The sequence below is a fragment of the Ovis aries genome, chromosome 16 (assembly GCF_016772045.2).
Source record: "Ovis aries strain OAR_USU_Benz2616 breed Rambouillet chromosome 16, ARS-UI_Ramb_v3.0, whole genome shotgun sequence".
Taxonomy (NCBI): Eukaryota; Metazoa; Chordata; class Mammalia; order Artiodactyla; family Bovidae; genus Ovis; species Ovis aries.
In genome coordinates this window covers 62,630,477-62,658,398 of record NC_056069.1, presented here as the reverse complement: position 1 = coordinate 62,658,398, position 27,922 = coordinate 62,630,477, and the positions used below count along the sequence as shown (strand labels likewise).

General features: G+C 46.4%; 1 protein-coding gene across 1 annotated transcript in view; it reads right to left on the bottom strand.

Annotated features, from left to right (window-relative positions):
* Positions 1-27,922, bottom strand: part of DAP (death associated protein) — a 65,526-nt gene that overhangs the window by 28,170 nt on the left and 9,434 nt on the right. The window contains exon 2 of the mRNA XM_027980166.2: positions 21,931-22,027. Coding sequence (XP_027835967.1) covers positions 21,931-22,027 — 97 coding nt within the window. The remainder of the gene's footprint in view (positions 1-21,930; positions 22,028-27,922) is intronic.

Below are 27,922 nucleotides of genomic sequence, written 5' to 3'. Positions count from 1 at the left end.
CTTTACCTGAAAAGCAATTCATAAGAGTTTATCTGGGGAGGAAGCAACAGACAACAGTGAAGGATTCACACAACTGTCGGGAAAGGAGGGGATTAGTGCAGGTTTCCAGGCAAACGGGGCTGTTTCTCCCATGCTGTGGAAAGAGCTGGGCAGCTGAGCAGGACAGGAGCTCTCCTGCCTTGTCCATCATCTGTGCCCCAGGGCCACGAAAGCTCACCGTGGAATTTTCACCAGGAGGCTGCACCGAAGCGTTTATCACTTTCTTTGCATGTCAGCTTGTCACATGTAACAATTAATTTGATGATCCCAAATTGGACCTGACAAGAAGCCTCTTGATGATACGGCACGCCTGGTATTCGGCAGAGATGAACACCATTCTAATTTCTCCAGCAGAGATGCAAGGATCAGCCGGGGCCTTGATTCTAATTCCCAGAGCACCTGACTGGGCTCCGGCTGGCGGCTATGTAGCCCCCTCCTCTGACAGCTGTGGATGATTTTAGGAAGCACCGTGTCCTGGGGTTGCTCAGTTTTCAGGATGTGAGGAGGACAGGCAGAGACTGAGTGCCACCGCTGGAGAATCAGTGGGAAAGCAAGGCTGAATAAACTCAGACAGCAAGTCAGGAAGGAAGAGCATTTGGTTGGGGAACCTGATTAACGATGAACTTTGCAGGAACCCATTAATGGCGCCAGGTAAATGCCCTTTGGACTAGACATCTGTGGGCAGCCATCTCATTCCACCTCCTCCCCTCCAACAAGCAGCCGCCGACTAAACCTGGTATGTGGGTCCCCTGCCCCCACCCCAGCGCAGATGCCCTGGTCCCCCTAAGGAGAATGGTTTAGGGAAAATATGTGTGCTAAGTCGCTTTTTAGTCATGTCCAACTCTTTGTGAGCCCATGGACTACTGCCCGCCCAGCTCCTCTGTCTATGGGATTCTCCAGGCAAGAATACCAGAGTGGGTTGCCGTGCCCTCCTCCAGGGGATCTTCCCGACCCAGGGGATCCAGGGATTGAACACACTGTCTCTTATTGGCAGGCGGGTTCTTTACCACTAGCACCACCTGGGAAGCCCAGGGGAAATATATCAGGGTCTAAATGAAGACACTTGTCCCCTGACAGTGATGCCTCTCAGCTCACACCCACCACCCAGCAATAGGCTTTCATGCTGACTCTTTCTGGAAATCACTATTCCCGACCTCCCTTTAAGGGATGCAGTTAGGAATGAGACCATAGAACCAAACATCAATCACAAAAGCTGCACAGCAAGACATTCAGTGTTCAATGTACTGAGAAACCCTCTTTACACGTCTTGTAGCCCCTGGCTGCTGCAGCCGCAAAGTCCTGGCCGTCAGAAGGTCAGTGGTCCTTCAGAATCACGCCCCTTGATGAAATATCAAAGCCAAAGAAATATGGTCAGACATGCCTTACACAGCTGCCGCCTCACCTCCTTCCTGCTATCATGTGCTTAGTCGCTCAGTCGTGTCCGACTCTTTGCCATCCCATGGACTGTAGCCCACCAGGCTCCTCTGTCCATGGGGATTCTCCAGGCAAGAATACTGGAGTGAGTCGCCATGCCCTCCTCCAGTGGATCTTCTCAACCCAGGGATCAAACCCAGGTCTCCCGCACTGCAGGAAGATTCTTTGAGCCACCAGAGACGCCCAAAGAGCAAGCAGTTTATGAAAGAAAACCAGCAAACTACTTTTCTCATCTGAAACAGTATTTATGACAATAAACTCTTAAGCTGATAGGAAAAAGAAGATACATTAATAGCTTATTAGATAACAAATAAGAATGTAAAAATAATGGCAATTAATTTAATCCCTTATATACACATCTCCTGTGCTCAGTCACTCAGTTGTGTCTGACTCTTTGTGGCCCTGTGGACTGTAGCCCACCAGTCTCATCTGTCTGCAGGATTCTCCAGGCAAGAATACTGGAGTGGGTTGTCATTTCCTCCTCCAGGCAATCTTCCAGACTCAGGGATCTAACCCGCATCGACAGGCAGATTCTTTATCACTAGCACCATCTGGGAAGCCTATGTGTCTCCTATCCTATGAACATCGTTTGAGGTGTGCAAGATCCCTCAACTAGGTAGTGGTACAACTGGCCCAAATCAGGTCTTCCAGCTGAATCTTTCTATTCCACCTTGATACCCAATGAGAAAAGTTATGTGGCTACGAGCCCTAGACACAATACTAAGCTCCTCTGGAGCATCATAATGTTTATTGGTAAGCCCACGTCCTTGGGACATTTGGGGAGAAATAACAGATGAGAAATAGAGGTGCTTATAGACACAACTGTTAAGAATACTCAGGCAATTAAAAAAAAATAACCAGGCAAGAAAGAAAACAACAGTTTTGAGTATTTTTAGTAAAGGAACAGACAGCATGCTACAGTCACTAACATACAGTGCTTTTCAAGGAGAGACTATTTTACAGGCTCTGGGTCAGAATAAAAGAAGAAATGTGTGAAAGCAAGCTCCTGCCTCATTAGAAGACTTGGTTTGAGTTGGCTCTACGTTTTACTAAGTGTCACCATCTTCTAACAGTCAGTCCTAAAGCAACTCCGTCCTGAATATTTACTGGAAGGACTGATGCTGAAGCTGAAGCTCCAAATTTGGGCCACCTGATGCAAAGAGTCAACTCACTGGAAAAGACCCTGATGCTGGGAAAGATTGGGGGTAGGAGAAGAACGGGGTGACAGAGGATGAGATGGTTGGATGGCATGGACATGAGTTTGAGCAAACTTTGGGAGATCGTGGAGGACAAGGAAGCCTGGCATGCTGCAGCCCATGGGATTGTAAAGAGCCAGACACTACTGAGCAACTGAACAAGAACATCTTCCTCCTCATTATAACGAGAGTCATCACAGTGCAGTGTTGATGGGGCTCCTGAGGATGCGTGAAAAGGAGGCTTATCCATCTTGACCTGCATCTGAAGAGGTCTGGCTGCCATCTGAGTGCATCTGCCATCCATCCATTTGGAAGATTATTAAAGAAATGCCGAAATACAGATGTGGCATCGTTCAGGGGCAGAAAGACACATATAGCACAAAAGTAAACCTGAGAGATTTGTTTAATGAGCCGTTGAGCACAGGCAGCCCATTTACCTGTGCTACCCTAAAACTGTCTTACAATAATTTTTAGTAAAAACTTAAAAAGATTTAAGAGCATAGCACCTCTCATCCTGTTTAAACCTGAAATGGTTTATAAATACCTACCCAGGAACTGGGTTGGGAAGATTCCTTAGAGGAGGAAATGGCAACCCAATCCAGTATTCTTGCCTGGAGAATTCCATGGACGGAGGAGCCTGATAGGCTACAGTCCATGGGGTCACAAAGAGTCGGACACGACTAAGCAACTAAGCACGCATGAGCACCCAGGAACTACTCTACCCCTAGGGGAATGCAGAGGCCCTCAGTGAGGACTGAGCCGTCTCCCCAAGTTTCTGGAGGACAGAGTTATGTTTTCTCATCTCCTGTCTAGTGGAATTCTAGATACATGGAAGTATCTCCATAACAACCAGCGACCGATGTTAATTCATGCTGTGTTGTTAGTTCTCTCTCCTCAAAGCTTGCAGAGATTCACTGCCTCCTTCCGTTTCACTACAAAAGTCCAGAAAGAGAAATCAGCTGGTCTATAAACCTTGTGCTACAGATGAGGAGACAGGCCCCAAAGGCCAGCATTCTACCTGGGACCACACAGGGGCCACGGGCCAGGACACAGGGAGCCACCAACATCCACCACCTGCTCCCATTTCCTCCTCCCCAGCCAAGATGCTACAGGCACATTTCAGGAAAACGTGGAAACCTGATCCTTGAGGATGGCGTGTACCCAAGTGACTTGACTGCATGGTCATAAGGGTGATCGAGATTTAAAAAGGAAACTGAAAAGACCAACAGATAAACCAACAGATGAAAGGCCTGAGAGGGTTTCAAGGGGACTATTTCTCTGCTCTGGTTCTGGGTCTCCCTAAGAAGCCCTTGTACTCAGCCCCGCACCTGGGTGTTCAGAACTTCTCATTCAGGATGACAGCCATCTGGACACAAAGCCACAGGCTCTGAGTGTCCAGAGATACTCAGGGTGGGATTCCCTCCCCTTCCCAGGAGGAGAGGTGGGGGTCAACAGACGCTTGCTGGCCTGAGCCTCACTCTGCCCTCAGGCTCCCCTCTGACTCCACGAACACAAAAATAGAGATTTCTCGTAGAAATCCACCCTGCAGGCTCAGCCTTGCAGAAGGTGGCAGCGGTTTGCATCTGTTTCTACCTATAATCACATTCAGAAGCTCTGGCAAAATGAAAACAGCCTCTCCCATTCTTTAACAGTATTTGTTCTGGGTCCATGTGGCACCACCCTTCCCATTTAGGCCATTATTCCTTTTTTCCACTTAAAGTCATAATGAATTTAGGAACCGTGAGTCACTGGTTTTACCTTGACACCAACTTCCTCTCATTTGTACTTCGGTCTGGTTTCCTTTCTTTCGCAGCTGACTTTGGAAACCTTGAATCTATGGCTTCTCAGATAGCGCTGGATCCAGTCTTGTCCAACCAGGGATTGAACCCATGCCCCGCCGTGATGAAAACACAAGGTCTTAACCACTGGACTGCCAGGGAAGTCCCAGGCTCTCTTTTCAATAATTTCTCTCCAACACCTTGTGAAAAGAGGTCCAGTTGCCAGAAGGCAAGGGCTGGGCAGAAAATCAGCAAGTCTTCGTTGTTGGTTTTGATTTTTTTTTTAATGTAATAGGAAAGGACATTAAAAAAAACTTTTTATTTTATATGTGTGTATAGTTGACTTACAATGTTGTGTTAATTTCAGGTGTACAGCAAAGTGATTCAGTCATACATATACATGTATCTCTTCCTGTTCAAGTTCTTTCCCCATTTAAGTTGTTACATAATACTGCCCGGAGTTCCCTGTGCTGTACAGCTGGTCCTCGTGGGTCCATTTTAAATATAGCGGCGTGAGTCTTTGGAATCATAGGTTTGGGTTCAAATCCTACTTCTGTCAGTTTCTACTGGAATGACCTTGGGCATATCATTAGCCTTTCTGAGCAAATTCCCTCATTCATAAAATAAGGGTCCACCTTTCCTGTACGTTGGGAGGACAAAATAAGACTAAGTATATAAAGCCCTGGTTTAAGAGCGGCAGGTATTTATTATTATTTGACTTTCAGACTTTCTGAATGATGCTGAATTGCTTGTTTGATAGCAGGGACCATCTTCTAAACTTATTCCCTGAAGATTGATTAAGATGAGACATAGTCATAAATGCACCCAGCTGAGTGACAGATGCTTTCTCAATAGATTCAAGTCCCGTAGAAACAGTTCAGTCTTGCTCTCTGGACACTTCTCAGAGTGTCTGGCTCCTTCTCTTTGCAGTACTTATAAATATGGTGACCAATTAGGAAGTTATAACTACTTATGAACAGCCAAAAGGTAAATTGTTCATATAACATTTTCTACCTTTTCTAATACATGGGCTTCTCAGGTGAGAACCTTCAGTAAAGAACTCTCCTGCCAATGCAGGAGTTGTGGGTCCCTGGGTGGGGAGGAGCCCCTGGAGGGGGAAATGGCAGCCCACTCCAGTATTCTTGCCCGGGAAATCCTAAGGACAGAGAAGCCTGGTGGGCTACAGTCCATGGGGTCACAAACAGTCAGACATGACTGGATATACAACCTTTGGCATAGTGTTGATACACTTCTGACAAGCACATAGACTTCATCAGACAGACAGGGATGGGGTCTGACTGCTCTAAGTGTGGTGGGAGCAGGCAGCACCATGCCACCCTCCCGGAACCTTGGGCTCACCTGCCACACCACACCCCGCCCAGCCCATGGCATTTTGGCAAGATTCTCAGGTGATTCACAAGTGCTCTGAAATCTGAGAGGCTCTGTCTGCTCCTGAGGAGCCCTGCTGCTTGGCTGAGCACCGCTGGGCAAGTCCCACACTATCCACGCCTCCTCCCTCCACCCCACCTGTTAAACTGCAACCTGTAAAGGATCTGGGTTTTACTTTACCTGCCAGCCAGCCAGTGTGGGGGAAACAGGGAGATGTCAAGTACAGATATCATATATATATAGTCATATATATATATGTATGTATGCATATATATGTGTATATATATATGTATGTATGTATTTATGGCTTCCTGATGGCTAAGCAGTAAAGAATCTGCCTGCTATGCAGGGGACTTGTGTTCGATCCCTGAGTTGGGAAAATCCCCTGGAGGAGGGCATGGCAACCCATTCCAGTATTCTTGCCTGGAGAATCCCATGGACAGAGGAGCCTCGCGGGCTACAGTCCATGGGGTCACAAAAGAGTTGGACATGACAGAACAGCACATATACACACACATATACTATTATATAACTTAATACTGTATTAAGAGAGTAGATCTTAAATGTTATCATCACTAAAAATGTTAATTATTTTGAGGGGGTGGAGGTGTCAACTAACCTTATTGCGGTGGTCACTTCACAATGTATACACCTATCAAATCATGTTGCACACCTCAAATTTATATGTATGTCAGTAATATCTCATTAAAGCTGGGGAAAGATAATAAGAGTGGAAAACCTGGAGGGAATCAGGGTTTGGTGGAAGAAAATGATGTGTTCAAATTTGTAGACAATTTGAAACATTTTTTAGGATCGAGATATTCAATCTCTATATAATAGAGATTTAATAGACAATTACATATAACATTAGGATATTTTTAGTTCACTTCTTTTTAGACACCAGAAAGTGAACTCTGATTTTTTTGTTTACTTTAAATTTTGTTTACTAGTAATATTTGTTGACAAATTTCTACTGTTTTATGAACTGTCTATTCATGTTCTTTTTAATTCCTTGGGACTGTGACAGTTTTACTATCAATATGCTCCACATTCATTTTTGCAGTCCATGTTAGGTTTTTAATCATCACTGGGCTGCAGTCTATGGGGTCAAAGAGTTGGACACGACTAAAGTAACTTAGCAGCAGCAGCAGCAGCAGCTATTAAAAAATAAAAAACATAAGTATGGAGTTACTTAAAATGCTGGGGAAAAGGTTTAGACAGCCCAAGGGGCAGGCAAGAAAGACAACACTAGGAACTTTGATGGACCAGCACGCCTTTCCTTTCGCCTTGTTTTTCAGAACTTCAGGGAAATGAAATATAAATAGATATACAGAGTGATAGACTCTGGGCGCAAGAAGTTAAAGCAGTGCTACTGATCTATAACCTGACTGCTCTGTGAGTGTTCTTCAGACAGGTGACCCGCCAAAAGTCCAAGTGAATGGATATCATCAAAATCCCAGGTTCAAATGAACTGAGAGCCAGGAGGAACACATTCTGCCTGAAGGTAGGTGTTTTTGGTCACGACCTGCTGCAGCCGCTGGGAGAGAAACCCCTGTACGTGGAGACCTCAGGCACAGTGTGAGCGAGGAGAGGAGGGCATGGGGAGGAGGAGGCTGTGGGGAGACCCCTGTCCAGCTCACCCTCCAGCAGGAACATCGCTCACCTGACCTGTCCCCAAAAGCCCCTTAATGCTGTTCCCTGGCAGCTGCAGTCTCTCCCTACCTGTCAAAATTTCATATATGCTCCCAGGCTCAGAGTATCAACTCTTCATTGTTAACTCAACAGCAGGTTCAGTAACTACACTCACGAGTTAACCATCTTAGCTTTTCTCTCAACTCCCAGAACTTATCCAATATTGCAGAGTATCAACAGTACTTCCTCCGCAAAAACTGTAGATTTCAAAACTGTCAGAAAATGACTGCATCTGGTCCGCTTTCTACTGAATCCCTTTGTCGTAAAGCGAACTTCAGCAGCAAAGGTCCAGCTATTCCTTAGGAAGGAATGTTGTTAAAGAAAAGGGAACCAGTTAGTCCCCCTATAATCAAACTTAAACATCATACTCCACTGCCATCTTTGAAAACGGGCACCCAAACCAGAACTTGGCTGTCTCTACTCTGTCCTCTTGGCTTTCCATCCTTTCATTTTCAGGCCCCCCATGATGCCCCCAGAAGGGTAAACAGCAATTACTTCTCTAAATTTAGTCAGCCTGGCTGAAGACGCTCTGAATTTCACCACCATCACACTGAGGGAATTAGCTACAAAAGGAGCAACAGATGCCGTTTGGAATCTTTGCTTCCCCTCTTTTCATCTTCAGTCCTGACTTACACAAGTCCAGAGTTAGCCAGAATAAAAAGTTTGTGGTGGCGGTCCAACTTTTGGACAAATTCTTGGGGGGTGCCAAGGATATACTCTTCTCGAACGTGCTGGGATGCTCCCCTGTGGGGCTGTGCTCACCTGAAGTGCCGGGAAGGAAGCCAACCACCCCAGCAGTACACCAACCAGCTGGTGAGTAGAACTGTGTAATATCCGCCCTTTTGTGAGTGGCTTATTCCACTTGTATTCATTGTTTAGTCGCCCAGTCGTGTCTGACTCTGTTCGACCGCATGGACTGTAGCCCGCCAGGCTCCTCTGTCTGTGGGGTTTCCCAGGCAAGAATACTGGAGTGGGTTGCCTTTTCCTTCTCCTCTCCAGGGGATCTTCTTGACTCAGGGATCGAACCCACATCTCCTTTGCAGGCAGATTCTTTCCCACCGAGCCACCTGGGAAGCCCATTTCACTCGACACAGGTTAATCCGTGCTGTGGCTCTGTGACGGGATTTCCTTCTTTCCTACGGCTGCCTCGTATTCCGTTGCATGTATACACCACATTTCGGCTACCTAGTCATCCACTGATGGACATTTAGGTTGCTTCCACCTCTTGCTTATTGCTAATAATGCTGCCACGGGTGTGCAGATAGCTCTTGGAGACACTGTTTTCCATTCTTTTGCCTATATACCCATACACGGGCAAAGGCTTCTTCTCAACATAAAAATCTCTGTGAATCTCTTCCCAATAGATGTTTTGCTTCTGGTATCTAGACCTTTCTAGGTCTTTAATAAAATCTGGCATCTTATCTGTCAGGAGCTCCACCTGGGAGAATCTGGATTAGGTGACCTCTCAAGTGTGTCCAGCTCTAAATCCAATGATTCTATGAGAATTTCTTGAGTATAATGCCATCCTCATGACTCTGGCCCACATTAATGACTATATGTTCCCCTACAAGACGTACACAACTAGAGATCAAAGTCAATCTCTCCCCAGAGAGAGCTGAGGGCTCAATGGAATATCCCAGAAGGAGGAAGAATTTTCTTCCTTAACACCGACCTTACCTGGCTCACCTCTTTCACCAGCTGGAAAATAAGAGGTAACCAAGTTACGAAGTTAATTAACTATTTACCTTTAAAGAATCAAATTCTAAGCTCATTATTACTGATTTACTAAGCATTTTCTGAGTGCTACGCATTCTAACGCAGTTGAAGTCAACAGAGTTTATTTATTTTTGTTTTCCTCATTCATTCTTTTTTTTTTAAATAGAGTTTATTTAAATAGAAGGCTTAAAAATTTCAGGCATAGTCATTGTAATGTAATAAACTCAATAAAGGGCTCTTGTTTCTATGTAGTTATTTTTCTAGGGAGCATTATTCTATGTCGTTATTATTACATATTGCATTCTGTAAAATCCAGCTGCTGGAGACTTGATTTAAATTCAGTTCCTATGTTTATGTAATAAGGAAACACTCTTGATAAATATTGCAACCCTCTGAGGAGCACCATAAAAACAAAAGAATTATCCGTTCCAAGAGGCTGGCTCCAGTGCAGACGCACAGGGCTGCGTCTGGAGATGGAAGCCGATAGCTCCATCTCCTTTCTCCCCTTCTTCCATCTGATGAAAGGTGGAGGGCAGCATGGCGGTCTGGTCAGGAGGCTGGGGGACTGTGGATGAAGGGAAGCAGATGCTCAGAAGTGCATCAATCACACCTCGTTTCCGCATCCCTTATGGTACCAGATGTTGGGTAAATACTGCCTCCAAGCCCACCAGCAGTGCCAGGCGCCAGAGGACAGTGGGGCCTATCGCGTGTCCCTTCTCAGCCTCACCCTGGCGGGGTTGAGCCAGGCTCCCCTGACACAGGGATGCCCACATGCTTCCTCCCTCCACTGAACGGTGAGGTTCTGATTCACCACCCACCAGACCCCAGCCTGCTCAGGGCCCATCTAAGGGGAGCTCAGACTCTGAGTTCCTGATGACACCACTGCCCACGACTCCTGGGACACAAAGTATTCTGCGTCCCACGCCAGCGGCTCTGTTCATCCCGTAATTCTGGGCAAAACTTCTTAATATACCTCGTTGTGCTCCTCCCGATCATCCTAAAATACATGTAGTCATGGGTTTTGGAAGACATGGAACTACATACAGCCAGAGAGGGGCTTCCCCGGTGTCATGGGGGTAAAGAATCTTCCTGCTCAGCGGTACATGGGAAGCCTGGGTAGGAAGATCCCCTGGAGAAGGGCATGGCAACCCACTCCACTATTCTTGCCTGGAGAATCCCATGGACAGAGAAGCCTGCTGGGCCACAGTCCATGGGGCTGCAGAGTTGGATGTGACTTCGCAACTGAGGACATGTGCACAACCAGGGAACTCCTATTGGAGACATCACGCATCAGTCAGTGACAAAGCCAGTCCTTGTCTCCAGAAGGCCACAGCACAGTAGGGGAAAAGGATAAACGTGCTAATTATTTTTTTTACGTTTATCCTCTATCTAAAACACTCAAACACAATGAACTAAGCATCAGTGCTCTTCACTCACAGGGACTATTTTGCCTGTCTGCAGCTGACTGCCCCCGCTCCGGCCTCCTGGTCCTTAGGGCTCCAGATGGAGCAGCAGGGTCACCACCCGCAGGGCCCGGTGCCCCTTCCTTGGCTTCCTGTGTCTGACAACATACGCACGACACTGTCTGGTTAGTGGGCTAAGTAAATTCTCTAGTTCTACCTTTGATACATTTCAAGAACCTAGAACTGTGCTCAAATACACAATGAATGAATTTAAACTAACTGTGACAAGATGAGGGGGCTTCCCAGGTGGCGCTAGTGGTAAAGAACCCGCCCGCCAATGCAGGAGACGTAAGAGACTCGGGTTGGATCCCTGGGTCGGGAAGATCCCCTGGAGGAGAGGACGGCAACCCACTCCAGTATTCTTGCCTGGAGAAAACCATGGACAGAGAAGCCTGGCGGGCTACAGTCCATGGGGTAGCAAAGAAGTGGACACGACTGAGCGACTTAGCACATACATGACAAAATGAACATGTGGCTTCAAAAATTACTGCAAAAGGAACCCTCCAGAGGCTGAGGTTACCACCAAGATAAGCACAATAAAAAAAAGAGACAAGCTCAAGCTTCTTGTCCTGGTACAAGTATTTCACGAACCACATTACAAACACCGAAGATCTAATTAGACTTGACAGGAAGCCACCCTTTCCCACAAAACCTGAAGTCACCAGGAAGGACATTAGAAATTTAGATTTACATCCTGAATCATTAATGAGAAACACTACCTCAAGGGTATTTGGACCTTGAGATATGAGCTAATGACAATAAAAAGTCATAATGGTTGGCAGGACATTTAAAACATTGCTTATTTCACCTTGATCTCATACATTAATATCCATTTTGTATACATTTTACAATGTATATAACAGTAGCAAAATATGCCCAGTATAATTTAAAAATGAATATACAAATATGGGGGTGCAGGCAAACAGCAATTTTTAAATTGATGGGGGGACCTCCCTGGTGACCCAGTGGCTAAGACTCCCTCTTAATGCAGGGGGCCCGGATTCGATCACTGGTCAGGGAATTAGATCCCACATGCCACAGCTAAAGATTCCACATGTTACAACTGAAAGACTCTGCATACCTCAGTGAAAATCAAAGATCCTACGTGCCACAACTAAGACCCGGCACAACCAAGGGAATGAGTAAAATAAATGCTTTTTTAAAAAATTAAAAAAGTAAATTTGGGGGGGTGCACAGTCAAGATTTGGAGCCACTCCCCTGATACAGGGCACCCACCGGGATGGGAGGGGCAGACTGCTGCAGTGCTCAGCCTGGGCAACTGTACATGCTTGCTCAGAAGCAGGAGCTATTTGCCGTGTGAGACTCACAGCTGATAAGTTATTGTGCTGCTGTTCGGATGTCACTGAAGCTGGGCACTGCCAACCGGTGCCTCTTGCCATGAGGTGCTGAAGCTTGTTAACAGTTGAACTGTGTCCCTCTGCTCCCCCTGCTTCTTATGTTAAAGTCCTAACCTCCAGTAGCTCAGCATGTGGCCTTATTTGAAAATAAACTTGTTGCATTGTTAGTGGAAGCAGTGACAGATTTTATTTTCTTGAGCTCCAAAAATCACTGCAGATGGTGACTGCAGCCATGAAACTAAAAGACACTTGCTCCTTGGAAGAAAAGCTATGATAAACCCAGAGAGCATATTAAAAAGCAGACATAACTTTGCAGACAAAGGTCCAACTAGTCAAAGCTATGGTTTTCCGGGAGTCATGCACAGGTATGAGTTGGACCATAAAGATGTCTGAGTGCTGTAGGACTGACGTTTTTGAACTGTGGTATTGGAGAAGACTCTTGAGAGTCCCTTGGACTGCAAGGAGATCCAACCAGTCCACCCTAAAGGAAATCAGTCCTGAATAGTCATTGGAAGGACTGACGTTGAAGCTGAAGCTCCAATACTCTGGCCACCTGATTTGAAGAACCGACTCACTGGAAAAGACCCTGATGCTGGGAAAGATTGAAGGCAAAAGGAGATGAGGGTGGCAGAGGATGAGATAGTTAGATGGTATCATTGACTCAATGGACATGAATTTGAGCAGAATCTGGGAGAAGGTGGAGGACAGAGGAGCCCAGTGTGCTGCAGTCCATGGGGTCACAAAGAGTTGGACACGACTTAGCAATTAAACAACAAGAATTAGTTAAGATGAGGTCATTGGGGTGGGCGCTGATGCAATATGACTGGCATCCTTATGAACAAGGGAAACAGGCCCCAGACACACACAGTAAGACAGCCGTGTGAGCACTAGAATTCTGCCACCTCAGCCCAGGAACCAGGAGGGAACCTGAAACAGATCCTCCCCTACTACTTTCCAAGGGGGCACAAGCCTGCTAACACCTTATGCACAGTATAATTTAAAAATAATATACAAATATGGGGGGTGCAGGCAAACAGCAATTTTTAAATTGATGGGGGGACTTCCTTGGCGATCCAGCGGCTAAGACTCCCTCTTAATGCAGGGGGCCCGGGTTCGATCACCGGTCAGGGAATTAGACCAAAGTCTTTTAGCTGTAACATGTGGAATCTTTAGTTGCGGCCTGTGGGATCTCAAAGTTCTTGGCCCCCAGGACTGTGAGACAATCCTGGGTCTGTGGCACTTTACTCTGGAAGCCCTAAGGAAATGAATTCACTGCTTCTTTGAGGGGAGGCAGGCTGCCTGGCAAGAAGGCCCTACTATAACCCAGGTGGAAACGCCAGCAGGTGCCCCTGAGCCTTTGCAGAATGATGCGGAGAGGAGGGCTGCCTTGAGGAGGGGCTGCAGATGCTGTGATGCAGACAGACGCTCCCCACCCCTTGGCAGGCTCTCCTGCGCTACCCACTGACCCAGGCTGCCATGTGGGGACCCGGGCACCTGCATGAGCTGTTAACCTTCTGCAGCCCGAGCAGCTCCAGGCAAAACAATGACTTTCACAGCTCGCTGGCCGGCATACAAACTGTACCACTTCGTCCATGCCCAGGGGGCCTACAGACACGGAACACTGACCATTGAGCCTCCTGGGCAAACCTGACAGTGAGAGCTGCCCAGTATCAATGAGACTCTCCCCGTGTCCCCCACCAAGGCAGACAGGACTGTCTGTCACTACTTCCTGCTGCCATGACAACGTGCCTCACGCACCTTCTATTTGGAGGATCTTGCTGTACCTTCAAGAAGGCTCTTCCCCGGAGGCGGCATCTCAGTCCCCAAGCAGGTGAATAACCCGTTACCCCATCACAAGGACATCCCCTATTATTCAACACCTTCCTGTGGCTGAGGGCAGGGGTTGGCTGCCACATCATGGGTCCTGCCTGCTAACTGGGGCACCCAAACAGCACAGGAGTGGATGGCTGGCTGGCACTCAGCAGCCCTAGTCCACTGGCAACTCCACACATCATGTGGAAAGGGTTACAGTGTTTCTAAAAGATAGCTGACGACTGGCCTGGATATAAAAGATGATCCTATTGCAAAGTAAGGATGATGCTGAAATTGGCTCACAAGCCTCATTCAAGTTCATACATGAAGATAATGGCTTAAAGATAAAAATTCCCAGGTGCATAGGGTGTGCCATCTCTTAACCTCAATGTTTTCAATTTTCCATTTTTTACTTAAGAATTAACTTGAACTGAAAGAACCATTAATAATGGCCGCAGATTATAATTTGGCATCTATTAGGGATTGACTCGTTCCCCACCCCCAACTATGGGAAGCCCTTACCTCCAGGACCTCAGAATTTAACCTTTTATGGAAACAGGGTCTCACAGAAGTACATGAGTTCAAGTGAAGCTTTTAGGGTGGGTCCTAATCCAATGAGTGGGGCTTCCCAGGAGGCACTAGTGGTAAAGAACCCCCCTGCCAATACAGGAGACATAAGAGACGCAGGTTCAGTCCCTGGGTCAGGAAGATCTTCTGGAGGAGGAAATGGCAACCCACTCCAGTATTCTTGCCTGGAGAATCCCACGGACAGAGGAGCTTGGCGGTTACAGTCCAGAGGGTGGCAGAGTCAGAAACAACTGAAGCAACTTAGCATGCATGCATGATGTCCTTACAGAAAGGGAAGAGAGACACCCACAGAGGGAAGGTAAGACGACACGGGGAGAGGGCCAGGTGAAGACAGAGGTGACGTGCCTAGGACTTCCCTGGTGGCCCAGTGGTTAAGACTCTGGTGACGTGTCTAGGACTTCCCTGGTAGCCCAGTGGTTAAGACTCTGAGCTCCCAGTTTAGGAGGTTCATTCTCTGTTTGGGGAACTAAGAGGCTGAGGACTGCACAGCATAGACGAAAAAACGTGATGTTTCGATAAGCCAAAGACGGCCAGCAGAGGAACCAACCCTGAGGAAACCTGGCTCTTGGAGCTCCAGCCTCCAGATCTGCGAGACAATACAGCTCCGCTACTTTAAGCCACCCAGTTTGTGCCATTTGTTACAGCAGCCCCATGGTAACTCCCCCTGCATCTGGTAACAACTGTTTCAGGCTGGAGTTATCAGTGATGGTGAAGAACAACAGGTGAAAGCTTGTTGTGAAACAGATACAGCACTTCCACGGTCATTCACAGAAGTCCACGGAGCAGCAACAAGGAATGTCATGGGTATGCAGGTTCCACCTGAGGTCCAACGGGATGACTCTCTGCCCCCCCCTACCTTTTTAAAAACTTTATCCCTTTTAAAAAAACTTTTAATTTTGTATTGGGGTATAGCCAAAGAACTGATGCTTTTGAACTGTCTTGTTGGAGAAGACCCTTGAGAGTTCCTTGGACTGCAAGGAGTTCAAATCCTAAAGGAAATCAGTCCTGAATATTCATTGGAAGGGCTGATACTGAAGCTGAAACTTTAATACTTTGGCCATTTGATACCAAGAGCTAACTCCTTGGAAAAGACCCTGATGCTGGGAAAGATTGAAGGCAGGAGGAGAAGGGGACCCCAGAGGATGAGATGGTTGGATGGCATCACCCACTTGATGGACTTGAGTTTGAGTAAGCTCCAGGAGTTGGTGATGGGCAGGGAAGCCTGGTGTGCTGTAGTCCATGGGGTCACAAAGAGATGGACATGACTGAGTGAATGAACTGAATCGACAGCCAATTAACAGTTGTGATAGTTTCAGATGAAGAGCGAAGGGATTCAGCCATAAATATACACGTATCTACTCTCCCCTCAAACTCCCCTCCCCTCCCATCCAGGCTGCCGCATAACACTGAGCAACTCTCTGCCTTATTTCAGGTCTTCTACTGTAAATGAGTGTCTTTTTCGTGGTCTCCATGTAAAGAAATGCCTTGCTTGGCAATTAATAAGTATATTGGGGGAAACAGACTGTACAAATAGCCCGTTTCTCCTTGAATTTTTGCCCTCTAATTGTAGCATCCCTCAGTGTATCCTGCCAACAAGAATTACCGTGGTGTTTGCCTATTGGTGATATTCTAGTTTACACATTTATTCATTGGAATTCTTCTACAAAGAAGAGCTGCCCCCTCTCATCTATGTATTCAATTATTTATATCAGTACGGACTCATGGCTATCTATTTTACTCTAGGGGTTACAATCAAATACTATCATTATTTATGTCATCACAAACTATTCCAGCTTTGCCACTCGGTGGGTCTTCTGGTTGGTTTCTGTGTTGTTCTGACACATCTCCATCCTTTTGGGGACACTTCCTTGTGTTTTGGCACTATAAGCTGTGCCATCTGGTACTTCTCCAGCCCTGGTTCTGGAATTAACCACTTCTCCAAAATACCTTTAATTGGGGAATGGTGTTTAGAAACCAAGGTCTTGGCACTAGGGGGTGCTCGTGGCTATGTGGTGACAGTTCTTTAATGCCCTGTCAGTGAACACAGCTCGGATGTATGTACCTCTTCCATGTATGTTTATTTATGTATGTATGTTCCCATCTATACCTACTATCCATCCATCCATCCATCTATTCATCCAGTTAAGCTATGAGTTCGTACTGAAGCAAAGTGTTAGTCTCTGAGTCCTGTCCAACTCTTTGTGACCCTATAGGCTCCTCTGTCCATGGGATTCTCCAAGCAAGAATACTGGAGTAGTTAGCCATTACCTTCTCCAGGGGATCTTCTTGACCCAGGGATGGAACCTATGTCTCTTGCATTGCAGGCAGATTCTTTACCATCTGGACCACCAGGGAAGCCTGAGTTCATACTAATACCTCTAATTCTAATTAAATATCACAGTTATCTTAGTCTCCCCCTTTCTCTGACTGTGAGAAACTTAACTCATCAGCCACAACATATTTACTTTGTTCACTCTTCGTGCACACATAAAGCAATTTCAGAATCACTAACCCAAACTCCTGTATGAAACATTGACTAACTGGAGTGTAGCATTTATGCACACCTTTTTTTTTTTTTTTTGCATTTCTTTTTTGTCTTTAGCCTTATAGTATCCAGTCAAAATAATGTTTACTGAAGATACTTAAATTAGGTCATTTTTTCTGCTGTACTCCTTGCAGTCGATAATGGTAAGCATTTGTGTTACACTTAGGGCCATCTGTTACTGTGTGTATTCCATCTTGGGTATTTCCCACATCCTGGAAGATTGGAATTGTTTGCTTATTTTGAGGGGGGAGGTATGTGAACATGAAACAGCATCACAGCCCTAAGTCAGTCCTGTACAAACTGTGGAGCTCAGGAAGGGCTGTTTCCTCCTGACCCCTAACACCCCCTTTCCCCTACCTCACTCCTTCCACCCCTTTCCAATCCACCCCCAGTCCACACCAAGCTTCCATTTCTACTTCACTCCTCTTGCCACCTACCTTTTAAAATACTTTCTACCCAGCTCGATTCATGCTAGGGCCTCAGCGCATGTTCGCCACTACACTGTATGTTAGTGGATTCTAATGACCCCTGAAGTCCATTCTATGTCTGCAGTTTCTCCGTTATATAATGAAACTGGACACTTTGACTTAATATGCTCAGCAGATGGCTTTGAGAAAAAAATCACAGCTTTCCTTGACTGGGTCAGTTCTGAGATCAAATCTTGCACCCACTCAGGAAAGTATTAGCTCACAACAATGAAGCCTCTTACTCATCTTGGATACAAAGGGCTGCAGGTAACCAGAATTCAGCCTGATGGGAATGTTTGGAAAACATTTTCAAATTTCTGCTACATTATTACTTTTTTAATAGCATTTTTAAATAATTTGGTGGTGTAAGGAATTATCTTTTTAATATCTGAAAAATGACAGGATTAAGATGTCAGAGTTGGACTGTGAAGAAGGCTGAGTGCCAAAGAATTGATGCGTTTGAACTGTGGTGTTGGAGAAGACTGTTGAGGGTCCCTTGGACTGCAAGGAGATCCAACCAGTCCGTTCTGAAGGAGATCAACCCTGGGATTTCTTTGGAAGGAATGATGCTAAAGCTGAAGTTCCAGTACTTTGGCCACCTCATGCGAAGAGTTGACTCATTGGAAAAGACTCTGATGCTGGGAGAGATTGGGGCAGGAGGAGAAGGGGACGACCGAGGATGAGATGGCTGGATGGCATCACGGACTCGATGGACATGAGTCTGAGTGAATTCCAGGAGATGGTGATGGACAGGGAGGCCTGGCGTGCTGCGATTCATGGGGTCGCAAAAAGTCGGACACAACTGAGCAACTGAACTGAACTGAACTAAAGGGGACAAAGGGTAACATAAAGATTTGCAAAAGAAAAGTACAAGTAAGACTGCTTTGAGGTTTTTTTGGGTCATACAACAACCTCTTTAATGCTCCAGTTGTTCATTTTCTCTGCAATCAGTATTTGATTTTCTGATTGGGAAAGGAAGCCACCAAGATGAGTCAGTAAATGCAAAGCCAGCTTTAAATATCTAGGAAGGAAAGCAGAGAGTTTTGCAAATGCATATCCAAGGAGGAAATTGGCATCTGAGATTATACATTTATTTTCATATCTGGAGAATGCTTGGCTCAAAACATGATAAAATAGAAAACTTTAGGATGACGGTAATGTGAATTTTGAAGTCACATGCCATGACATTTCCAAAGAAATCAGTATAAAACATTACATGTCTGACTAATTCTGGAAATAACTATGGCCTTTCCATATGTAAAGGAAAACCAGCCCAGTGTCCCAAAAGCTTGTTATAAGCTGTAATTAGGCCACCTACTTTGGTGAGGTTGCATGGGTGGGAACCTCCCATGAGGAATATGGGAAAGGTCAAGGGCAACCCCAGAATCAATGTTTATTTTATAGAGGGATCTAGGACATCTCTCATGGCTCAGATGGTAAAGAATCCACCTGCAATACAGGAGACCTGGGTTTGATCCCTGGGTTGGGAAAATCCCCTGGAGACGGGAATGGCAACCCACTCCAGCATTCTTGCCTGGAGAACTGTATGGATAGAGGAACCTGGCAGGCTATAGTCCACAGGGTTGCAAAGAGTCAGACATGACTAACCTACTATTACTTTCTTCATTTTTCTGGATTTACAGTCTATATTGGTCCCGAAAATATTCTATCAGTTCAGAGGGTTTCTGTACCCTATTAGGGACATGGGATTCCAAGTCAAGACAGAGTAGGGGCTGAATCCTGGCCAGACCACTGACTGGGACAGATAAGCTCACTGAGTCCAGGTTTCTTCATCTGTGTAATGGGTAGCTTTTAGGTGGTGTGAACATTAAACCCAATGGGAAGCACTTACTAAGTGCTCAGCACAAAACAGACACTCAGTTGGTACACACAGTCCAGGGGCTAAGAGTAGGGGGCTCTGGACCCAGCTTCCAGTCTGGGATGCTGGCTCTGCCCCTCACTTGCTGTGTGACTTTGGGAAAGTCACTTAACCTCTCTGAGCGATTGAAGTGGGAGTAGTAATCCAGACTGGGGATAATAATGAAAAGCCAACTCCCAAAGGGGGATTAGAATAGAGCAGTTGCAAGGATCAAGTGAATCAACATGGGCAGAGCCCCCGTTAGAACAGGGCTAGGTTCACTGCACTCTGTAATACCATCAGTGATCGCTATTAACTATAATTATTCAATCAGCCCACTAGAAAAATGGAGGCTGTGTGGTGGTGGAAATGGACTATTACACAGAGTGCCAGGTCTGGTGGGGGGAGTTTGGAAGTTGTATTGGCAACATACGCCGATAGCTGTAGCGTCTACAGAGGCTTCCTCGCCTCTATCAATGGTGTTGGCGGGGAGTTTAACCCATAGCAGTGAGGAGAGAAGCTGTTGCTCAGAGGACAAGAGCCATCACCCGGACGAGCAACACGGTGCAACAGTGTGACTGCAGGGAACAAACATACCCTGGCTCATATGCAAACCCTGCCCTGCAACAGTTAGCCTGATTCAAAAATACCTGGTTCCAGAGCAAACCAGCCTTCACGGTGGGTGAGAGACTAAAATCTAGGGTTCTGGGTGTCCCCCTTCTTTCTCTTGCAATCGTTCACCCTCTGGAATGTTTATTCACATGGTGCATCTTCCATAAATGCTGTATTTCACCTCATGAGAAAACAAAAAATCAATAGAAAGAAAACAAATGGGCTGTTCTGTCTTTATTTCTAAACACGCTAAGAAATGATCAGCTGTCACTGTATTGACACTGCGTTATGCATGGAAGTAGCTATTTGTCCCTTATTCCACTTAAACTCATGCAGAAAAGCATATTTCATTAATTTCCCAGTTCCTCCCCCACCCACCTCGATACAGCTCTCTGTCTCATCCTCTCTCTTCCTTCTTAAGGAACCAGTGGATATGAAGGGAAATGACATTCCAGGTTTCTAGTGGAAGAATGTTATAGGTCACATGCTTTTATCCTCAGTTCCAAGTCCAAGAATGTTCTCAACACCAAACATTCTAACTCTTTTATGCAGGTAAAACTTACCCTGAACTGGTCCAAGTTTGTAAATCTTTAAAATGCATCTCAGCTGGTATGAACATCATACACAGATTCCAACAGGCTGCTTGAGACCCCACAACAGGTACTGTATGAAATGCATATGGTCTTATTCTGCTAAAACCTGCTTCCTCTCCCAAAACATTAGAATTTCTGAATTCTGATATAAATTGGGCCCCACGGTTTTCAGATACAGGACCGTGGACCTGTAGAATTCCTGATGTGGTTATGTTCCAAACACAAATCTGTGAAAATAGCCAGTGGAAAGAAAATTTAAGACTTTTCTTTAAACCACATTCTTCTTTTAAAAAACCAGAACTTGAGCTGACTTTCCTGGTGCTGATATCTCATGATTTAAAATGGGCAATAATCACTCAGGAACTTCTCCCCAAATTTTGTCCTCCCCTCCAGGGACCACCCTAAGTGACACCCGATGTTTTACAGAAAATACCCAATGGCACAGCATATACATAAGCAGATATGTGGGGTCATCAAAGCCATGCACGTCCTTCTCGGAGGTGCCTGCTGTCAGGAGCTATTCTTTTGGAGCCTGGCCTGCTCGGAACCCCAGGCTTGGGGTTCATTCCTACTCAGTGTGGCCAGCTCTGGCCTCTGTGGACTTCAGCCTCCCATGTGTAACCTGGGGAGCATTCCACCTGCTATTTAGGACTTTTGGAATGAAATGCACAAATATGGGCTGGCTGCTCTCCGCACTTCCTTTTCCTCTGGCTGAGACTCGGCTGGAGACGAGTTACATGGTGCAAAGCTCAGTGTTCACCTCCCTTTCTGGGGACACACTCAGAGACAGGTGGGCACTGGTGGTGTGTGGCTGTGTGTTACAGGTAGAAGGAGATGGGCTTGTAACAAGGTCTTTGGACAAAACTTGACATCAGAACTTGCAAGGAAAGCAGGTGTAAACAGAGCTGGTGGTGTTACAGGAAGGTGAGCTGTTGGGGACCTAGGGATCTGGGGGCAAAGACGTCGTTTAAGGGCACTCGGTCACTCATCAGGGTGTGGCCTCGATGATTCAAGGTTTGGCTGAAACTGGCAAAGCCCTAACACTTGTGAACACTATTTAAATTGGTGGTTCTCTGCCCTGACAGCCCAGAGACTCAACTAGAACGGCATTTTCAAAGGTCTGTGGGTGATTTCAATGTGGTGGTGGAGAGCTTCTGCCCAAAGATGGATGTATCCACTTAGATTTATTCGGGAAAAGGGAAGAAGGCGTGCTCTAGCTGTCCTGTTTCTCCTCTGTCTCAGGAACAGAACCCCCTCCTCACTAATCCGGAGAGGAAAAGCTCACAGCACAGGGCCCCAGGAGCCCAGGATTTATCGGAAGCAAGCAGCAGAGAACAAATGTTAATGTGTAACTGAATAAGGGTGACTTGTGAATCCAGAACTTTCTTACCTAGGGCTTTCCCACTCCTGGTCGTCCTTGTCCTTCTCTTCTTTGGTGTCTCCAGAATGCGGGTGTTTCTGCACAATTCGCATCCCACCAGCTTTCACTGAAATGAAGAGGAAGGTGTGTGATCAGTGTGGTCACGCAACCACCAGATGGCAGGGCATCTACTCAAAGGTGTGTGGCTGTCCCAAGGCCAAGTCCAGACCAGCTGGCAGTGACAGCTATTAATCACGGAGAATAGTGCTATTATTGCTGTTCTTGAGTCACTAGGTCACAGCTGGGTCTTTGCAGCCCCGTGGACTGTAGCTAGCCGGGCTCTTCTGTCCATGGGATTGTCCAGGCAAGAATACTGGAGTGGGTTGCCATTTCCTTCTCCAGGGGATCCTCCTGACCGAGGGACTGAATCTATGTTGAAGCCCCAGTACTGCTGGGGGAGATTCAGTATGACAGGATGCTCAACACTGTCTCGTGCTCTGGAGCCACTTAGAAACTTTCCAAGGCCCATCTGTGTGCCTGGCCTCCTTTCAAGTTGGTAAGAGCAGCGGAGGTACCAGAGTACAAACCACGTGGAGAAAGCAGCCGCCGGCTTTTAGGTTTTGCAGTTTTGTGATGCAGCAACGGCCACTCCATCCCTGCCTGTGACATTTTCTCAAATGCCGGTGGTGCTCTGATGGGGGTACAGCCACTGGCGACACAGGCCATCGGCCGTGTCACAGCACAGAGCCCGCACTGGTGATGGCCTTTCCCAGACTGCGCTGTGAAACCCTGGGGTTGGCAGAAGTTAAGTTTGTTTTTAAAAAAACAGCCTTATTGACATATAATTCACAAATGATGTTGTCCCCCCAGTTAAGAGTGTACAGTTCAGCGATTTTGTGTTTATTCAGAGTCACACAACTGTGGCCACAATCATTGTCAAACAGGATCATCACCCTCAACGGAAACCCATCAAGGGTCCCTCTCCAATCCGTCCTCTCCCCCAGCTCCTAGCAACCAGTCAACTGCACCGGCCTACTCTGGACACCTGACATAAATGGAGTCATAAAATCTTGGTGATGAGATCTTTCTCTTAACGCTTCCAAGGTTTACCCATGTTGTAGCGTGTGTCAGTACTTCATTTCTTGTTTCTTTTAAAGATTTTCTTTTTTGGATGTGGACCATTTTCAAAGTTTTTATTGAATCTGTTACAATACTGTCTTTGTTCTGTCTTGGCCTTTTGACCTCGAGAAATGTGGGATCCCAGTTCCCCAACCAGGATGGAACCTGCACATCCTGCATTTGGAAGGTAAAGTCCCAACCGCTGGACCACCAGGGAAGTCCCTTCATTCCTTTCCATGGCTGAATAATACTCCACTGCATGGATAGACCACATTTTAAGATCCATTCATCTGTGGATGGTCATTTGTACTTTTTTCCATTTTGGCTACTGGGAATAATGCCGTCATGAATGACTGTGTATGTACAAGTTTTGTGTGGCCACACAGACTTACACCCTTATTTCCTTGGTACATATGTAGGAGTGGAATAGTTGAGTGACATAGTAATCCCATATTCACCCTTTTGAAAGATCTTCAAATGCTTTCCAAAGCCATGGCACTGTTTTACACTCCAACCAGCGGAGGTTCTCCACATGCTTACCAACACTTGCTATTGTGTTTCTTTGTAAATATAGTTGTTCTAGTAGGTGTGGTGTCATTACGGTTTGATTTGTATCTCCTTAATAATTAATATGTTAATACTGTTTTGCAAGAGAAAAAGCAGCAACAAAAATGGGAGATTCTAGGATCTAGCAAGTGTGAAAGAGCTAGGTTGAACAAATTAAGTGGATTTCCTCAAGATAGATATTCTGCCTTTAGCATGCACTGTCAGCTTTATGTGGGCACACAGAGTGTGCCGTCTTTCCCAAGTGTATTTGAACACAGAATGTCCCTCCTTCCCCAGGAATGCTGGTTATCATCCGTTAGGACTCCTATATTCCACGGGATAAAGTTTGGAAATGCCAGCCTTATATCCAAAAGCCAGTGTCACACAGCAGTTGACAGCGTTGTGTTTTAGGGTCAGCAAGTCCCTCCATGTCCTCAGCTACATGGTCTCAGAGTAGTCAGCTGCTCAAAGTCTCAATGCTTCATCTCCAGAAACAGGTTAAGAGCCACATCCTAAGTTGGAGGAGTTTAGATGAGAAGAGAGTCTGTAAGTCCTCACTCCCAAAGTGATTCTGTTTGGAGGTGGGGCTTTGGAAAGTGCTTAGGTCATCAGGCTTCCCTGGTGGTTCAGATGGTAAAGAATCTGCCTTCATTGCAGGAGACCATTCAATCCCTGAGTTGGGAAGATCCCCTGGAGAACAGCTACCCACTCCAGCATTCTTGCCTGGAGAATTCCATGGACAGAGGAGCCTGGCAGGCTACAGTCCATAGGGTCACAAAGAGTTAGGCATGAGTGAGTGGCTTTCACTTTCTTCCTTCCTTTTCACTTAGGTCGTAAGGGTGGAGGCCTCATGAACTGGATTAGCGCCCTCCTAAAGAGACCCCTGAGAGCTCCCTCACCCTTTCTGCCAGGGAGGACAGAGAATATAGTTGTCTGTGAACCAGGAAGCAGTACATCACCAGACACTGAATCTGCTGTTGGCTTGACCCTGGACTTCCAGCCTCCAGAATGGTGAGAATGGCCATTGTTTATAGCCACCAGTCAGTGGTATTCAACTGTAGCAGCCCAAACAGACTAAGATAGAGGTGCACAGCAGCTTCCCAGCACTAAATGGAAAGCAGAATTTGCTAATGAGCTCACTGTCCAGGGTTCGTATGTGGGGCTCACAGCACTACCCACCCCCCAACCTACCCACACCCCCTCCCCCTCTGCCCCAGGACGGCCACTTCAAGTTCTGCCACAGCCCTGCTCCGATCATAAAGTACAGCCAGCTGGTCAGGCCACCTCCTCCAGTGTTTCAAAGTAAGTTGTTCTTGCTGTTCAGTTGCTAAGTCGCATCCAACTCTTTGTGGCCCCATGGACTACAGCATGCCAGGCTTCCCTGTCCTTCATTATCTCCTGAAGTTTGCTCAAACTCATGTCCATTGAGTTGGTAAAGCCAAATTTAAGCTGGACCCTGCTGAATTATGAAAGCTCAGGACGGCTTTCTTTGTGATGCTGCAAACAGGAAGGAGAATGTGAGACACCTTGAGGCTTATACACTTCAGGTTTATTAGTTTTCAATTTCCCTGGGAGAATTCAGAAAGCTGCTGATGGCTGCAGCATGGCCAGTGGTACCCAGAGGCACTCGCTCAGAGGAAGGTAAAGCAGAGGCATGAGAAATAGAAGGCTGTATTTAATGACGCGTCTGCTGGTCTGGGTTTGGGACGAGACTCTCCCTGCTGCCCCCACCCCTTCTTTTCAGTGCGGATATTCTATTTGTTAAGAAGGAAATAAAATCCTGTCCAGTAATTCTCTCAAAAATCTGATTTTCTCCTGAAATTTTTTGAAGTAGGAATAATTATCCTGACTGTGTTTGATTCCAATCATTTTATCTTTTCATTTCTAGAGCATTCCTCCCCCCGCCCCCCTCAAATTCACCTGGTCTTTATTTGAGGGCATTTTACTTGTTTCCCATGGTTTTTATTCTTTTATACATTTTATCATTTCAGGCATACTTGTCTTATGGTTGTATATCTAATTTTTTTAGTTTTAATTTTTGGTTGTGCTGGGTCCTAGTTGCTGCCCACAAGCTTCTCTAGTTGGGGCTGTGCACCTCTCTAGTTGTGGTTCATGAGCTTCTCACAGGGGTGACTTCTCATGTGGAGTATGGGCTCAGGAGTTGCTGTTCGCAGGCTCCAGAGCTCGGCTCAGAAGTTGTGGGGCACAGGCTCAGTTGCTCCACAGAATGCGGAATCTTCCTGGACCAGGGATCAAACCAGTGACCCCTGCGTTGGCAGGTGGGTTCCTATTCACTGTACCCTCAAGGAAGTCCTATGTAATTATTTTACTATCAGGAGTCTCACCCTCACTCTTCATTTTTCTGAATTTGGCTCGTTTGGGGGGAACGTCTTCAGTGAGCCTCTGCCTGTGGGGATCCTCCGGGGGTGGTCTAGGCAGCACCCCTTGGAGAGATGCTATGCATGCTTCTGTCAAACCAGGGGTAAGGGCAGCAGGAAATCCTTTTTCACATCTGATTTCTCAGGACAGGAAAGACCAAAGCGTAAATCTGAGCAGACTGCCCATGTAAAGGCAGATCTGCAGTTACAAATTCTCCAGGAGACTCAGTTCTCCATCTGGAGGCCAGGCTGAAACACACCAGCTTCCTTACCAACCCACTGTGCTGCTGGACACTTTTCCGGCACCCTTGCTCCATGGGTTTGGCCTCTGAGCACCCAGCTTGTACCTGGGGTCTTGAGTAAATGAGGCTGTGTGTGTATGTTGGGCAGGGGCAAGGGATTGCCTAATTGAACATGAGTGAAAGTTGCTTGGGTCATGTCCAACTCTTTTTGACCTCATGGACTGCAGCCTCCCAGGCTCCTCTGTCCATGGAATTCTCCAGGCCAGAATACTGGAGTGAGTAGCCGTTCCTTCTCCAGGGGATCTTCCCTACCCAGGGATCAAACCCAGGTCTCCTGCATTGCAGGCAGATTCTTTACCATCTGAGCCTCCAGGAAAGCCCAACATGACTGGTGTTCTTATCAGAAGAGGAGACACCAAGTCACTTCCTGCCTCTCAGGGGCCCAAGGCTCAGGGTAACCGTTCTCAATTTAGTTTCTTCTTTGGGTGTTGCTCCTATAGATCGCCCTCAATTTGGGCTAAGATTTAAAGAAGAAAAAGAAAACAAAAATACCATTTTCAGGTGGCTTCTCAAGATTTCCAGGGTTATGAGCCCTGCCAAACCTTAAGAAATGGAGACGGAAAATTCTACAATTATGTTTACATTATTCTTTACCCACTCTCTTGAAATGTAAGATTATGAATGCTTTTGTTTGAATAATAAGGCTAGAATCGTCCCATTAAACATTAAAAAAAAAAAAGCATTTTCCTGTCCCATTTATCCCACTCCTATCCCATGTCCATAAGAAATGGACCAAAGGTGCTGTTATGAGTCGAACTATGACCTCCCCAAGTTCGTATATTGAAGCCCTGATCTCTGGAACTTTAAACCTGACTGGGTGTGAAGACAGGCCTCTAAAGAGGTGATTAAGGGGACTTCCCTGGTGGGCCAGTGGTTAAGAATCTGCCTTCCAAGGCAAGGGATCTGGATTTGATCCTGGTTTAGGAACTAAGATCCCACATGGTGCGGGAAAACTAAGCCTAGGCACCTCAACTAGAGAAAGCCCGCATGCTGCAACAAAGACCTAGTGCAGCTAAAAAAAAAGAGAACTAACTAAGTGAAAAAGAGGCTGTTAGGGTGGCCCTAGGGCTTCCCAGCTGGTGCAGTGGTAAAGAATCCACCTGCCAGTACAGGAGACATAAGAGATGTGGGTTTGATCCCTGGGTTGGGAAGATCCCCCTGGAGAGGGGAATGGCAACCCACTTCAATATTCTTGCCTGAAGAATCCCATGGACAGAGGAGCCTGGCAGGCTACAGCCCATGGGGTCGTAGAGTTGGACACGACCGAGACACTTCATACTTACACACACACCCAGTCACACACTCACACAAACACAGGGTGGCCCTAATCTGATAGGACTGGTCTTCTTATCAGGAGGGGAAGAGACACCTGGGCGCACGTGCGCAGAGGAAAGGCTACATGAGGACAGAGAGGGAAGGTGGCCATCTGCAAACCAAGCAGAGAGGCCTCAGGAGAAACTACACCTGTTGGCACCTTGATCTTGGACTCCTGGCCTCCGTTAACTGTGAGAAAATAAATTTCCGTGGATGGAACCACCCAGTCTGTGCTATTTTGTTATAGTAGCCTGCACAAACTAATACAGTTGCCCATTTAAAAATAATCTCTGAATCATTTCAACTTGGCAGACAAAACACCTTGACACTGTAAGTCCCGGGTGTATTCTATCAACTGGCTAC